At 55.0% G+C, this 14,948-nt stretch overlaps 5 protein-coding genes across 5 annotated transcripts; 2 read left to right on the forward strand and 3 right to left on the reverse strand.

The window, feature by feature from the left end:
• Positions 1–177: 177 nt before the first annotated feature.
• On the reverse strand, positions 178–2,377 carry BBK36DRAFT_1180476 (translation protein; the record flags this gene model as incomplete). Its single annotated transcript, XM_024896212.1, has 3 exons — positions 2,114–2,377; positions 1,623–1,998; positions 178–1,263 (listed from the first exon to the last, which is right to left on the reverse strand). Exons 1-3 carry the CDS (start codon positions 2,371–2,373, stop codon positions 178–180), a joined length of 1,722 nt encoding a protein of 573 aa, XP_024747135.1. The 5' UTR covers positions 2,374–2,377.
• A 433-nt stretch (positions 2,378–2,810) lies between these two features.
• On the reverse strand, positions 2,811–6,020 carry BBK36DRAFT_1143524 (hypothetical protein; the record flags this gene model as incomplete). Its single annotated transcript, XM_024893600.1, has 3 exons — positions 2,811–3,759; positions 3,826–5,821; positions 5,897–6,020. The coding sequence occupies 3 exons, from the start codon at positions 6,018–6,020 to the stop codon at positions 2,811–2,813; spliced, it is 3,069 nt and encodes a 1,022-aa protein (XP_024747136.1).
• A 490-nt stretch (positions 6,021–6,510) lies between these two features.
• BBK36DRAFT_1171276 (hypothetical protein) lies at positions 6,511–8,243 on the forward strand (the record flags this gene model as incomplete). The annotated part of the gene is made up of 5 exons (XM_024895552.1): positions 6,511–6,739; positions 6,850–7,372; positions 7,816–7,897; positions 7,975–8,052; positions 8,163–8,243. 5 exons carry the CDS (start codon positions 6,511–6,513, stop codon positions 8,241–8,243), a joined length of 993 nt encoding a protein of 330 aa, XP_024747137.1.
• Positions 8,244–8,830: 587 nt separating this feature from the next.
• Positions 8,831–10,785, reverse strand: BBK36DRAFT_1171277 (zf-CHY-domain-containing protein; the record flags this gene model as incomplete). The annotated part of the gene is made up of 3 exons (XM_024895553.1): positions 8,831–9,652; positions 9,712–10,194; positions 10,303–10,785. 3 exons carry the CDS (start codon positions 10,783–10,785, stop codon positions 8,831–8,833), a joined length of 1,788 nt encoding a protein of 595 aa, XP_024747138.1.
• Positions 10,786–11,976: 1,191 nt separating this feature from the next.
• BBK36DRAFT_1161766 (glycosyltransferase family 39 protein) lies at positions 11,977–14,464 on the forward strand (the record flags this gene model as incomplete). The annotated part of the gene is made up of 5 exons (XM_024894395.1): positions 11,977–12,111; positions 12,185–12,315; positions 12,394–12,946; positions 13,001–13,760; positions 13,821–14,464. The coding sequence occupies 5 exons, from the start codon at positions 11,977–11,979 to the stop codon at positions 14,462–14,464; spliced, it is 2,223 nt and encodes a 740-aa protein (XP_024747139.1).
• Between the last annotated feature and the right edge of the window lie 484 nt (positions 14,465–14,948).

Consider the following 14,948-nt stretch of genomic DNA (forward strand, 5'->3'; position numbering starts at 1 on the left):
GTTCCATTTGTTTCATGAGTCTTGGGCCGAGTTTCCTTGCCATGAATGTGTATAGTGTACTGATATATAAATACATAAAAGAGTCCGCTTTTTTTCTTCTGAACCCTTTTTGTTTCCCCTTTTGTCTCCCCGCGTTACTCATTACAATTCAACATTCGTCACACCTTACAATGTATTTTACACCTCTGCCATGTGCGCCCTCCGCTGGGCCTGCATGTCCAGATGCCTCAACCTCGCCTGCTCCAGCCTGTCCTGCAAATCAGGCTGCCTCTGCTCCAGCTCGCCGCGCGCCTTCTCCCTGTGCTGCAGCGCGGGAGCCTTCCTCTTCTTGGCGTCCTGCAGCCGCACGATGCGGCCCTTGGGCCCGGGGATCGGCCCACTGACGAGCACGACGCCCAGCTCGTTGTCCACCTTGAGCACCTTGAGGTTCTGCACCGTCCGGAACTCGTTGCCCATGCGCCCGGGCATCTTCTTGCCGGGCAGGACGCGGCTTCCGCTGCCCTGCGAGGGACCCGTCGAACCGATCGTCCGGTGGTTCTTTGAGTTTCCGTGCGACGCCTCCTGGCCCGCGAAGCCGTGGCGCTTCATGCCTCCCGCGAAGCCCATGCCCCTCGAGCGCGCGCGCACGTCGACGTGCTGGCCCAGCTGGAACCAGTCCGGCAGCAGCTGCGCGCCCACGGGCAGCAGCCCCTCCTCGCCGCGCACCTTGAACTCGGCCAGCTCGGCCTTGGGCGCGATGCCCTTGGCCTCGTAGTAGCCCAGCATCGGGCTCGTCACGTTGCGGCCGTGCCGGGCGCCCAGCCCGACCTGCACCGCCCAGTAGCCGTGCTTCTCGCGCGTCTTGTTGGCCACCACCTGCACCTGGTCCAGCTGCAGCACCGTGCAGGCCACCCGCGTCTTGCCCTGGAAGATGCTCGTCATGCCCTTCTTGACGGCCAGCACACCCGTCCGCAGCGGCGTCGTGTTCTCGCGGCGCTTGAGCGCGGCCGCGGGGCCCGTCGTCAGCGCCGGCAGGCCCGCGTTGGGCTGGTTGAAGCGCTTGTGCTTGGACCGCGGCGGCGCCGTCGACCAGCCGTACTTGATGCCTCGCTGGGGGATGTGTGGGAGGAGGAGAGCTGGGCGGTTGACGGCGGCGAGGCGTGGCAGCGCCAGTCGGATGGGTATCCTGGGAGGCATTGCGGGGGCCGGGTGTGTGCGTGTGTGTGCGTTTGTGTGTGAATTGGATTTTATGTATTTGACGTCGGCATCGGGTATCAGGCAGTTCTGGGTGTTGCGAGGGTGCCCTCGGGGCTGGATTGCATCGTTCGAGGTTGCGCCTGAATTGGGTTGGGATGATTGGGAAATTTTGGTAGTTTAGCTCTGGTTATGCGGCTCGGGTATTCTGCGGGCGGGGTGTTGAAGTGTTCAGCCTCGCGGGGTACGTACCTTTTGCTTGATGTCTCATGAAGAAGGGCATCTTGCATGTTGTATTCTATGGTGATGGTATCAATTGGCAGGTTCATTCACACGTAGTACTTGTCTAATCTGACATCCTTCTCCATCTCATCAATGTCTGCCATCATAAAAAAGCACCATCACATCCCCGGCCCTCTCCCCCCAATCCCGCTCCCCATCTCGTTCACACTCGTCCCCTTGACCCTGTGATCCCCCGGCTGCGCCGCCGCCTCGTAGATGATGTTGGTCGGCGCCTTGCCCAGCCTCGTCCACTCCCCCTTGAAGCCCAGATAGCTGATCCTCGACACGTCCTCGTCGCCGTCGCCGAAGTTGTCCACGAAGAAGAGCACCAGGCGCTGCACGCTGCCAAAGAGGGCGCGCTTGACGGGGATCTCCTGCACCTCGGACGTCTGCGAGAGCTCAATGACCTGCAGGGGTTCCTCCTCCTCGGCGGCGGAAAAGTCCATGTTGTCGCGGTTGACGAAGAGGTGCAGCGTCTTGGGCGCCGAGGGGGAGGGGGATGTGCGGATGAGGATGGAGTGCAGCTTGACTTGGGCCGTGAATCTGTTAGACCCGAGTTAGCATTATGTAAAAGCAAACAGTAAATTCTACGTTTGGACAGAAGGATATGAAATGATATGATCATAACGAGTGGAAAGTATGAAGAGAAAAAACTTACGGCACCGTCATGAGAAGCTGCTCGTCGGCATCGCTCGCCAGCTCCGGCTCCGGACTCAGCCTCTCCGCCCACGTCTTGCGCACGACGTCCTTGCCCGCGTCCCGGCGCGCCTCGTTGAGCGTCGTGATCTCGTCAAAGTTGATCTGCTCGTACAGCGACGACTGCAGCGCCGGCGTGATGTCGTCTGAGTGGTCGTGCAGCTCGCCGTCGTGGTGGCTGTGGCCGTGGTGGTCGTGCTCGTCGTGGCAGTGGTGAGACATTGTCCACGAAGAAGAGCCTCTCTGTGTGATGTTGGAGGGGTGAGAGTTTCTGAGGATGGATTTGTTGTGAGCTGTGAGAATGGGGCTTTTGTTGGGCTTGATGATGTGGGTGATGGAGTGAGCTGTTGGTTCCGATGATGTAGATGCTCTGTTTCAATTGTGTTGATGCTGCACCGAGAGGCCCCGCAGATAGCCGTCGAATCGGCTCGACTCCCAAGATGACCAAGAGAAGAGCACAACCCTTGTGACAAAATGCAACTGATACAAGATGCCATATAAGTAGATTCATATGATGCAATACCTTTGTGACATCTGTAGCACTCCATCTAATCTCTAGTAGTGGGTATCAAGTTTCAATAAAAAGCACCAAAGTCCAGATCCAACAACCCGCAGCCAAGCCAACCTCCCCCCCCTTTTCCAGAAACATTACCGCAAACCTATCTGAACCCAAGCTTTCTCTTCTTCTTCTTCACCTTCTTCCTATCGCCAAACACCCCAGGCGCAGGCTGGCTCATCGTCGCCATAACGGGCACCTGCGTCTGCGTCGCCTCCGGACCTCCCTGGCTGGACATGATCTGCATGGGAGCAGGCCGCGTCGGCGCCATGGAACTGATGGGATTGATGTCCGGAAGCCCCTGCCTCATGAAGGCGGGCCGCCTGAACTTTTCGGACCGGGCCTTTCGCTTGGCCTCGATCCTCTGTAGCCTTTCTTTGGCATCTCTGAAGAGCTCTTCGTTTGCTCTGGCCACGCTCGACACGTACTCGTTTAGGTCGATGCCCCGTTCCTTGGGCCAGTAGGCGAGCACATTCGATCTCCTTGAGGCGTCTGTCTTATCGGTATCAATAGACTTGGCCAGCAGTCGGAGTCGCTGAACCGCCTCGTCGGGGCCCGCAAAGGCTGTCGATGCAGCGGGCGATTGTGCTGGTGAAGATGCCCAGTCCCGAGAACTCGACCTCGACGAGGTGGCGACTTGGGAGCTGCCGATTTGAGAGCTGCCAAAATGAGGCCCAGACCGCGATCTCTGACTTTCTTCCTCTGGCAACTCTGAGCTGGCAGGCCCAAGTAATGGTATATCTTGGTACATGATGCCGTAGCTTGACAGAAAGACGTCCCGAGCCAGTTCTGTGACCCAGATTCGTCGGATTCGATGCATATCCTCACTGAAGATGCCCTTTGCCGGATCCACCCAGAGCTCGGCAAAGTACCGCTGAAGATACTGCAGGCTGACCAGGGACGCAAGCATCTCGTCGCGGTTGTATTGATAAAGTGGAGTGACGACGGTCTTCTCGTTGTTCTCGTCCAGCAACCTCTCCATCTCGTCTCTCATAGGGTCATCAGGGGTTTCGAATGTTGGATCTCGTAGCATCGTCTCAACCACTTCACCCCTACGTGAAATCACAGTCAGTAGCCGTTTGGCTGAATGTATGTTTAGCGAGCGATACTTTACTTACCACGTGAGCAACGGCAGCCTTCCCTGGTCAAATCCGTCGCTGAGACACTGTCTAAGAGCTTCGAACAGTTGAGAAGGGAGGCCGCTTTCCCCTTGACTCCTTGATGCTTCAAGTGATTCTTGGAGGGTCTGATATACCTGGTCCATTCTGATGCGAGTCGGCCGTGCAAGTGCTGAGCTTGGAACAACACCGTCAAGGTCTTCTTCATCCTCGACTTCTTCGCCGTTCAACAACGCCTCGACGTCGGTCATCGTCATATCGTCCGGGAGAATAAACGAGCTAGAAAATTGACTCATAATCGCCCTTCTCCTTTTCTCTCTCTGCTTGTGTTGCTTAGCTTCAGCCCACGCAACAGACGACGTCGGCTCTCGGATATCCAGTTTCGGATCGTCTGTGGTGGCGCATAGACAGCGCTGCAAACTGAAATCGGTGCCCAAGAAAGTGAGCTGATAGAATCGAGCGCCTCTTCGATGGTAGTCGATGCCAGGACTCGACGCATTTTCCTTGACTGAGAAGGCTAGTTGCACGGGGTCAACTCTTAGGTACTCAATCACATTCTTTGCCGGAAATTCCCTGTCCTCGCTTCCCGGAAGGGAGATGATGTCGCGATGCCACTGCGGCATTCGGCTCGCAGGCGAATATGTGAACCAGAATATGCAAAGCTGGCCCGTTCGTGGGTAGTAGATGAAGACCAGTGATGTATCCGGGTCATCGTCTGACGCTCGACAAACAAACATCCTTGAATCGTCCTTTTTAGTACCCAAGTGTGGACACGAAAGCAATACGGACGGCTTCAAAGGTCCTGGCCCTGAATCATCGCGGCTCAACACATCGACCCAGGTGATGTGATACTGCGTGAGGATGAAAACGTGGTTCTGCCTAGTCGGGCTGCGATGAATATCCAAAATCCAATCCAACTTGCCCCTCTGCCGCATAATGCGCCCCAGCCGCGGAAGAAATATGTTTGTATCCAAGTTCAGCACTTCCATCCTCTCGTGATTCCACATCAGCAGGTATCGCGCGGCAGAATCTGTCGCCTTGCGGGCGGACGCGGACGCGGACGGCGAACTTTCCGTTTTCCCATGCCACACGCCTTCTAGGACAAGAAGACCGTGCCTTTCTCTCAGAAACGAAGATTTGGAGGGTAGCTCGCTTAATAGACCATCAGAAATATGTCCGCATTTACTGAGAGAGTATTGAGGAGCGCCCTTTCGCTGGACCTGCCAAGCTCCTGTGAGGTCCCATATGCTCCAATAACCGCTCTCGTCTATGATGGCGAGTTGGTGCGATCGTCCGTGTGCTGTGGTAAGAAGAACGACGTCGGAGTGAGGTCTTCCACCAGTCTGGGCATGTGGAATAGACAGCAACGGGTTTGGGTTGATCAGTGACGGCCGCTCTCGAATCAAAGTGCTACTGGGCTGATTTGACGTGGTGGGGATCTGGCGCAATTCCGGTCTGAGGATCGTCGTCGCTGTTTCTTTCTGAACCAACAGCCACCTGAGTGTGTCGTCCTGCAGTCGATTCCCAGCAGACTTGATCTGCCGAATGGGCAACCCGTCATTCGTCCAGATCGTCTCTGCATCTCTCTGAGTCGGATCGATGGCCTCCATGTTCAGAAAGGCATCCGCATCGTCTCCCCACTGCAGCTGCACATCTTCCATGCGCGCAAGTCGCAAAAGCTCGCCAGCCTCTCCACAAGCGACAGCCGTAATAGGGAGCTTTCTGATGCCTGCTTTGTCACTTGGATCCGGAACATGTCCGATAGCCAGGAGAGGTCTCGGATTCGGGGTCTCGTCTGAGAGGTTGAGTGCGGCCATGTCTTCCTTGAGGACATCCTGATATGCTGTATTGCCAAGTGCAATATCTGGGTGAGATTTGAATAGCCATCGCTGCTGGGTTTGACGCTCGTCCCAGAGCCGGGCGGAAGTCTCGGGAAGCTGGCTTCTCGAAGCCGAGTAAGTTTCTGTTGAGGAGCCGATGATCTTGAATTGAGGACCTGATGGCAGAACTTAGTCTCAGTTTTTGACTCTTTGATCGTTCAACACCCTCCCCCTTTCCCGCTCTTACTTACATCGTGAAGTGAACCGGGAAGTCTCCAATAAGCCAGGACCTTCTCCGGAACGCTCGCTGGGAAGGTATCTCAACACTCCTGGAGTGCCCAGACCCATGAGAGGGTGAGGCCACCAGTCCGCCATTTGAAGCCAAGGAACGTATCAGGTGCGGTGCAGAGATGACGGTTCTTCTTCATCTCGAGTTCACCTGAGAAGAAGCAAGCCTATTGAAGGTCACATGGAGGAGGCGGTGTGACTCAGATCAGCATGATCAAAATTGTCATTTCCAAGACATTCAGAGCGAATTTTTCTTTTTTCTTTTTAGAGAAACAAAAAGAAGAGCTTTTTTTTTTATCGTTGATGAATAGACATGGCTCTCAACATGCCTGACCGGACCATGATAGAAGTTCTTCGGATTCAAGCCACGTGACCTGACTTATGCACTTAGAAGTACTGAGCTTCTGCGCCACACTTTTGCGTGTCGACCCAGCAACCTGCATTTTCGGGTAAACACTTGCGCATCTACGAACTGGCGTTGGAAGACGGTTGATTTGCTTCATCATAACCTGCAACACGCCCTATTGCCGTAACGAGAGTCCTATCAGGCAAAAGAGACGCAATTAATACAAACAACATGTCCACCGCTTTCGATCCGTCAATGTCCATCGGCCACAGCCGCCAAACACTGGCCTCCGCCGGTCCCTCCGCCGCCGACACGCTGCCCAGCATCGACTTCGGCTTCGACGATTTGCGCGAGCGCATGGCCAAGTTCACGGCCAAATTCGACGCCTTTATTGAGCAGGGCCGCAAGCGTGTGCTGGAAGAGCGCAACCAGTTTCGCTCCAACATGGCTGAGCTTCAAGGTATGCGTCTGCGGAGATGGGGGGAGGGGGGTTGATAGGAGGATATGCTATATATAAAATACTGGGAATAAACTGCTAACCGTGCCCACTTGCTTTTATTTTTTCTACAGAGGACGAACGGATGAAGCGCAGAGACATTGAAATCGCCCAAGTCAAACTGTCGACGCACCAGCAAACCATCGAAAAGGAAGAAGCCGAGAAGCGCGAGATGGAAAGCGCAATCGCTTCTCTCGCCGCCCAGCGCGACAGCCACATCGCCGCCCGCGACAGCCTCAAGGCCCAGATCGCCGAGACGCAGGCCGAGATCGAGTCGCGGCTGGCCGCCCAGCGCGCGTACATGAAGCAGAAGGAGGCGCAGACGCGGTACAACGTGCCCGAGCTGGACTTTTGGATCACGAACCTGTGTCTGCGGATCGAGGGCGCGGGCAAGGACGATAGGCTCAAGTTCGTGTATACGCACATTGACGAGAAGAACTGGGAGCGCGAGGCGTGGTTCGAGCTGGTGACGAGCTCGAGGGACTACGACGTGAAGCATTGCCGGCCGAAGCTGGAGCGGGAGAGCGTGGAGAGGGTGCTGGATAGGGTGAATGAGACGAGGGAGCTGGTGGTGCTGCTGAAGGGGATGAGGGAGCTGTTTGTCGAGGCGGTCAAGACTTGAGAACAGCTTCTGTTTATTCGGTGTTGATATGTGTGCTAGATACCCGCATGATGATTTACGCAAATGTATAGGTTGGCCATGAATGTCCCACGTCTGTATTTCTACATGTCTGACAGAGTCACCAGAACGCGACAACCGCCATGAAGTGACCAACACCATTCTTTAATCTCATCAACCATAAATCAGCTTCATTTGAACGAGGAGAAACAGGTTACAATAGAGCCACAGACATCCTCCGCATATCCCGACGTCGCAACGCCCTTGAATCCTCACCAGCCACACAACCTTGCACACCCAATCGTCCCTTTGTACCGCGTCCTAAGCCCCACCAAACCAGGCCAAACAACACTGAGATCTCAATCAACATCCCTCCTTCAAACACACCCCCAAGCTATTACAACATAAACACACATCACAGCACATCAGCCATGCCCAAAGCCGACAAACACGCCGCGGCATCTCAAGCCGTCGACATTCTCGAGGAAATCTCCGCCATGCTGGTAAGAACGTTCACCAGCCACTCTCCCCATCTCATCTTCCCCTCGGTACTGATCCGTTTTGCTGCATGTTGTGTTAGAACTGCCACATGGACCGCCGCATGCTTTCCACTTGCATCTCATTGATCGAGCAGGGCGTCCATCCGGAATCTCTCGTCGTACGTTCACGTCATCTTTTGCTCGTTGCTTGGATCGATTGTTTCTTTTCTTTTTTTTTTTTCTTTTTTTTTCTTTTTAGTATTGACCTGACTCTGTGTGGCTCTTCTAGCAAGTCATCAAGGAGCTGCGTGAGATTGCCGACGAGACGAGGCGGGAGCAGCAGGAGGCTGCCGCAGCCAACAGTCGGTGAAGCCCTCTGATAGCCTGGAGCTTTTCTTAACGCTGCGTTTACCTCTGAATTTTTTTTTCTTTGTCTTTTCGCTCTCTGGAATGTCGATTGCTTTTGTTGTTTGATCTTGAGCTGGGATTTTTTCAGTTATATTCATGGCGCTTGGGAGCGTGGATAAGATACGACTAGGACTACTATATTACCGCGAGTGAAAGACTATAATACATCTGATAATGTTGTTTTGACGGACTTTCCCAATGAGCTTTTGGATGTATGCAATGTGGCGACCTTTGGTTTTTCTCTTCTTCAGTTCAATGTACCCCCTTTCCTTCTCATGCAATGCCGAATTTGAGCGCCATGCTGTCGTACTTGCTTCAGACGAAACTCCATCAAGGTAAAATACATGGTATCCAGAACCAAACGAAAGAAAAGGCAGAATACAAGAGAGAGAAAAGAAAGAAAATGGGAACAGCAGAGCAAGAAAAGACGCCAAACTCCATTGAAAGAACTGAAAGAGATATTCCTGTGATGCAATGTTTCATACGCCGTCATGCCTCGTTAGCAAACCCCCTGAACAGGCTTTCACCTCACGCTCCAAGCCTGGTCCGTTACCTATGCCCGATCAAGTTGAATTCATCTTCGTCTTCCTCGTCGTCATCGTCTGCCTCGGGATGGTCATCGTCGCTGGACTCATCCGAATCATATTCATCATCATCATCCTCATCGTCATCCTCACCACTTCTCCAGAATCCGAGAATGTCGTCGTCCGATTCTTCGTCCACTTCCGGAACGGCGGCCTGTGGGATATCCATCATCATGTGAGAAGGCGACATCGACCGCGCATATCTCTCGAGGAAACGAGATGGTAGCTCTGGCGCATTGGATGAGTGCCGCCTCCTGTTGGGGCCCCGCGAGCCCGCCGTGATCGAGATCCGTCGACTTCCGGGTCCCGCGTCTTCTGGGCCGGCCTCGCGTGTGAGCTGAGGCTGATCGCCGGCGGCAGGCTGCAGGGCCTCAACATTCCGTCCCAATATCTGCAATTCTACAGTATTATATGACCGACATATTGAGCACTTGAGCCCGAGCCAGTGGTACGCCACCGTGCTTCTGGCCGAGCAGTCGTTGCACAGAATCTTGGCTTTCGTATCACGAAAGTCTGGGGGCATCGGCTGGCTGAGGATGGCCAGGTCCAGGTTGCGAAACTGCGGCTCCATGTTCACCAGGCTCTTGTTGCAGATTGGGCATTTGTACGAGGTCCGCAGATGCTGATCGTAGCACTTCTTATGAATGCTGTGGCCGCAGTTCATAAAGACAACTCGCTTCGGCGATGTAAACATGTATTCACCGCAAATAGGGCAGTCACAGTCTGTTGATCGCTCGATGCACTTGTGCGAGCTCTCGATTGACGTGGTGATGCATGTCCGACATGTCTATCAACCTGCTCAGCCACGCCATTCCAGGGGTACAAAGGGGGATTTAGTCGACTCACCTTGCAATGGAAAAAATCTTTGCCAAGCCCCATACCCCGGCGACATATCCCACAGTCATTGCAATGATAGATGGGCTTGTGAGTACGGTTCTCCCAAAGCTTACAGATATTGCAGTAGTACTGCGCCGCTACCTCGCCGCAGTTGTTGCAAACCTCGGATGCCTTTTGGGGTGTAGCACAGAGCATACAGAGCATGTTCTTGGTGTCCTTGCGGATGAGCGTGTGGTCCTCGTGGGCATCATGGCAGAACCGACAGGTATACCACTTCTTGCAGGTGGAACACTGCAGCTTCACGTTCCGCTCGTAGTGCTCACATCCTAGGGGGCCCCGAGTTTCATGAAGCGAGCCCGCCGAGTGCGTTGGCGTTGCCGCGCTTGGTGTTCTCGAATGTCGGACAGGGGCGTAGGTCGGGGCCTTGTCGCTCTCGCTGAGGACAAACACCTCCTTGACCGACGGCTCCCCAATCAACTGGCTTTGCCAGTACTTGAGCGACTCCAGGGCTCCGGCAGGGCTGGCAAGCTCCCATGCCTGACCCGGCTCGATGGATCCGTCATCCGAATCGCTTTTGCCAAGCGGGGAGCCTGTGAATACGGAGGCGCGGTAGCCCTCCAGCAGGGTGTCGTGCATGAGCCTCGCCTTTTCGCCAGATGAGATCTCCCGGGCGTTGATCTCCTGAATGCGCGTGCGCAGCTTCCGCATGCCATCATCCTCGGGAATGGGTCCATCCTTGTTCGACGCAGTCCTGGGCGGTGTTATCGGGAAGCCGAGGTGGTCGAGCAGAGGTCCGGGGTCAGCGGCTGGAGCGGCGGGGGCTTCGTCCGCAACTGCCGGCACCTCTTCGACAATTGTCTCCTGCGTCGAGGAGCTCAGGGGCCGAGGGCGGCGTCGTTCAGGTGTCGCATCGGGCCCCTGCTGCCCAGCATCATCGGCGGCGTCATCAGAGTCTTTGACAGCGTCCGACTGCGCGACAGACGCCTCGTCATCGCCGGCCAGCGTCGCACGGGAGATCTCGGAAAAGCGGCGGGCCTGTCGCAGCACAGGGTTGATGATGAACTCGGAGACAAGGGACGGCATCTGGATTGCTGTTGACGGGCGCAACCGCAGCGCCTGCCGCTGAGGCGCAGCCGAGGACGGGGGATGCGTTTAAGATTAGGATGAGGCGACCCAGCTCATATGAGTAGGAGGTGGCAGATGCGGAAAGGCGGTGATGCCCTGAAACGGAATTATAACAGGACGTCGAAGCAAAGACGGAAGGCTCGAAAGGGGGAGGTTCCCGGGCAAAAGTACAGCCTCAACGACAGCCGGAGATATTCAGCTCATCAGCTTGGATGACAGGAGCAGAAATATGTATGATCTGGCAAGGAAGTCAAGAGGCGACCGACGCAGATCGGCGAGTTTGACAACTGACCAGCGTCTCTTCGGCAAGGATGACATAAGTCAGGGATTAGTCGTGCTGTCTTGCTGCAAAAGCGCGCCACTGCGCTGACTGGCCATAAGGTTGAATTGTCTTGTCTGTCTTTTCTTGGACGCTTGCATGTGATTGCTCCAACAATTTCTGATCCATCTGGATCGTCTCATCCCAGCACAGCAGGTTCCAGTTCCAGCTCCAGCTCCAGCGCTCAACAGGCCCGCTTCTAGCGTGTTTTAGCGCCTTGACAGGGCTCCCGAGGCTCCAGAGCGCTGAAAAGGCGCTGCCTGTGGCTGGTCTCGACGCTGCTGTGGCTGGTGCGCCGGACGGGCCAGGTACGTACCGCCGCCCTGGGAGGACTGGCCTAGGATTCAATCAGTTGGCGCCAAAAACAGCCACTAGCCACGCGGCTGAGCCATTGGCTTAGTATTGTCGCGGATTGCAAGGTGGCCTAATATTTCCTGAGCTGAACCAGGGGGGCTCTATCTAGGAAGCTGTCGTATTCTCGAGTATCCGACGCAAGCAGCAATATCCTTCCGCACAACGCCTCCTTTGCCGCATCTTCCATTTCGTGTCCCTTCTCCTGAGCCGGGCTTGGCCTTCAGGATTGGTTCTCCCTTTTTCTTCTCGTCGTCGTTGATGTTCGTCTTCGCCTTTTGAGTCTCCCCAGCTCGTCCGGTCTTTACAATTTTGTCCCGCAGCCTGCTTCAGCCGGAGCCACAGCTGGTTGCCACTCCCCTTTTCTTCCTTCGACGTGTCGTGTTCCGAAAAACCTCGCGACCCTCTCAATTGAGCCCTTTTCTCTTTGTTTCCAGTCGCCGATCCGGGGGGAGAATCAGAAAGTTGTCTCTGGAACCATGGCTGCCGACAAGGCCGCCCTCGCCTCCGGCGCTGATCTGGGGGACGGCTTGAGGCAGCGACAAGGAGCTTCGCAAGCCGTGCCCTCGTTCATCGTGGCCCAGCCGGAAGACACCAAGAAGCTGGCAAAGAAGGTATGGACATGTCCAGCGGGGAGAGCAATGGCGCTCAATTGCGCGCGCAAGAGCTGGCTAACAGCGCTTGCAGGAGAAATCTTTTGTCCAAGTGCTTGCAGACTGGGAATCCGTCCTTGCCCCGCTGATCTTCACGGCTGTTGCCATCTTCACCCGATTGTATAAGATTGGTCTCAGCGATATCGTCACTTGGGACGAGGCTCAGTATGTCCAACTACCCTTGTCTGTGCTGGAGAGATGCGAGAGAGTCGAACGAGTTTGCTGATTGCGACCCTTCCGCAGCTTCGGCAAGTTTGGAAGCTACTACATCAAGCATGAATACTACTTCGACGTCCACCCTCCGCTCGGAAAGATGCTGGTCGGCCTCTCTGGTGTCCTCGCCGGCTACAACGGATCGTTCGAGTTCAAGTCTGGCGAAAAGTATCCCGAAGACGTCAACTATACCTTCATGCGCGCCTTTAATGCCGCCTTCGGCATTGCCTGTATCCCTATGGCCTACTTCACGGCCAAGGAGCTGAAGCTGAGACGACCTGCCGTCTGGTTTGTGACCCTGATGGTTCTTTGCGAGAACTCCTACACCACCATCAGCCGCTTCATTCTCCTCGACTCCATGCTGCTCTGCGGAACGTTCGCCACCACTCTTTGCTGGGCCAAATTCCATAACCAGCGACACAACAGCTTCGAGCCCGAGTGGTTCTTCTGGCTCTTCATGACGGGCCTCAGCATTGGATGCGTTTGCAGTGTCAAGCTCGTTGGTCTTTTCGTTACTGCTCTGGTTGGCCTGTACACAATTGAGGATCTTTGGAGGAAGTATGGTGACCGGAAGATGCCTATTGTGAGTGCTTTTCTGTGACATGTCTGTACTGCCGTTCGCTTACACCTTGACCAGCCTGTCCTTGCCGCCCACTTCTCGGCACGTGTCGTGGGACTCATCATCGTCCCCTTCCTCATCTACATGCTCTCCTTCGCCCTGCACTTTGCCATTCTCGACCACTCCGGCCCCGGCGATGCCCAGATGAGCTCCCTCTTTCAGGCCAACCTGAAGGGAACCGAGGTCGGCAAGAACAGCCCCCTGGAGATTGCCCTTGGCTCTCGCGCCACTATCAAGAACATGGGCTATGGCGGCGGTCTTCTTCACTCTCACGTCCAGACCTATCCTGAGGGCTCCGGCCAGCAGCAAGTCACCTGCTACCACCACAAGGATGCCAACAACGACTGGTTTTTCTACCCCAACCGCTTCGAGCCCGACTATGATCCGGAGGGCCCCCTCCGATTCATTGGTGACGGGTCCGTTATCCGTCTGATTCACGCCCAGACCGGCCGCAACTTGCACTCTCACGACATCGACGCCCCCATCACTAAGTCCCACCGCGAAGTATCAAGCTATGGCAACCTCACCGTTGGAGACGACAAGGACCACTGGAAGATCGAAGTCGTCCGAGACGCCGCATCCCGTGATCGCAGCCGAATCCGCACCCTTACCACTGCCTTCCGCCTGAAGCACACCGTCCTGGGCTGCTACCTGCGAGCTGGAAACGTCAACCTTCCTCAGTGGGGTTTCAAGCAGATTGAGGTCACTTGCGACAAGCAGAACAACCCCCGCGACACATACACGCACTGGAACGTCGAGGCTCATTGGAACGAGAGGCGTGAGTGAAACTGATTCCACCCCTTTCGCAACATACAGGCTGACTCTCTTGATCTTCTAGTCCCCCCTAGCGACCCCGGCGTCTACAAGTCGCCCTTCATCCACGACTTCATCCACCTCAACGTCGCCATGATGACCTCGAACAACGCCCTGGTTCCGGATCCCGACAAGCAGGATGATCTGGCCTCCCAGTGGTGGCAGTGGCCCATCCTGCACGTCGGCCTTCGCATGTGCTCATGGGACGACAACATTGTCAAGTACTTCCTCCTTGGCAACCCCTTTGTCTACTGGGCCTCCACTGCGTCTCTGGGAGCCGTAGCACTCGTCATCGCATGGTATGTCGTGCGGTGGCAGCGCGGATTCAGGGAGCTCAACAACTCCGAGGTTGACCAGATCCATTACGCCGGCATCTACCCCGTCATTGGCTGGTTCCTGCACTACCTCCCCTTTGTCATCATGGCGCGTGTCACGTACGTGCACCACTACTATCCGGCGCTGTACTTTGCCATCCTCTCCCTGGGCTTCCTGGTCGACTGGGTTCTGAGGAACCGCGCCGCTGTTGTGCAGGGTGTCGCCTACGGCATCTTGTACAGCGTCGTCATTGGACTTTACATCCTGTTCATGCCCATCTGCTGGGGCATGACTGGAAGCAGCAAGCAGTATTCGTACCTGAAGTGGTTTGACAACTGGCGTATCAGCGATTAAACTCGGCCTTTCCTTTCGAGTTATTTCAGCTCGCCTACTTTCAACACGCCGGTGGTGGAACACGTTGTTCAGCTCGTGTTCTTGATCATAGGGCCCCTTTTATCATGCTGTATTATGGCGGTAGATGGGAGAGAGGAAGAAGACGAGTGGAGGCTAGCTGGCTTTATCTGTTCAAAGGAAAGAAAAGCAGACATTGTAAGATTTTTCATTTAGTTATTTAAAGGCGTGGGACGTGTATGGGAGATTTTTTTCACATTAATGAAAGAAAAAAAGACCATGGGCTAGGTAGGTAGGATGGAATTTCGCAAGTTATATAAAATCAGATGATGACGGGGAAAAAGGGTTGGCGGAACACTCTATACAAAGCCGCATTTACTTGTACTGCAAGGCATTATCTCTCGCCATTTCTCGCCTGAGAACGTGATTTGAAACGTGATTTGAAACGTTGCGTATGCCTGTTGTGTTCTTTTTTTGCGTCTGCTAC

The sequence above is a fragment of the Trichoderma citrinoviride genome, assembly GCF_003025115.1.
Source record: "Trichoderma citrinoviride strain TUCIM 6016 unplaced genomic scaffold BBK36scaffold_12, whole genome shotgun sequence".
Classification (NCBI taxonomy): domain Eukaryota; kingdom Fungi; phylum Ascomycota; class Sordariomycetes; order Hypocreales; family Hypocreaceae; genus Trichoderma; species Trichoderma citrinoviride.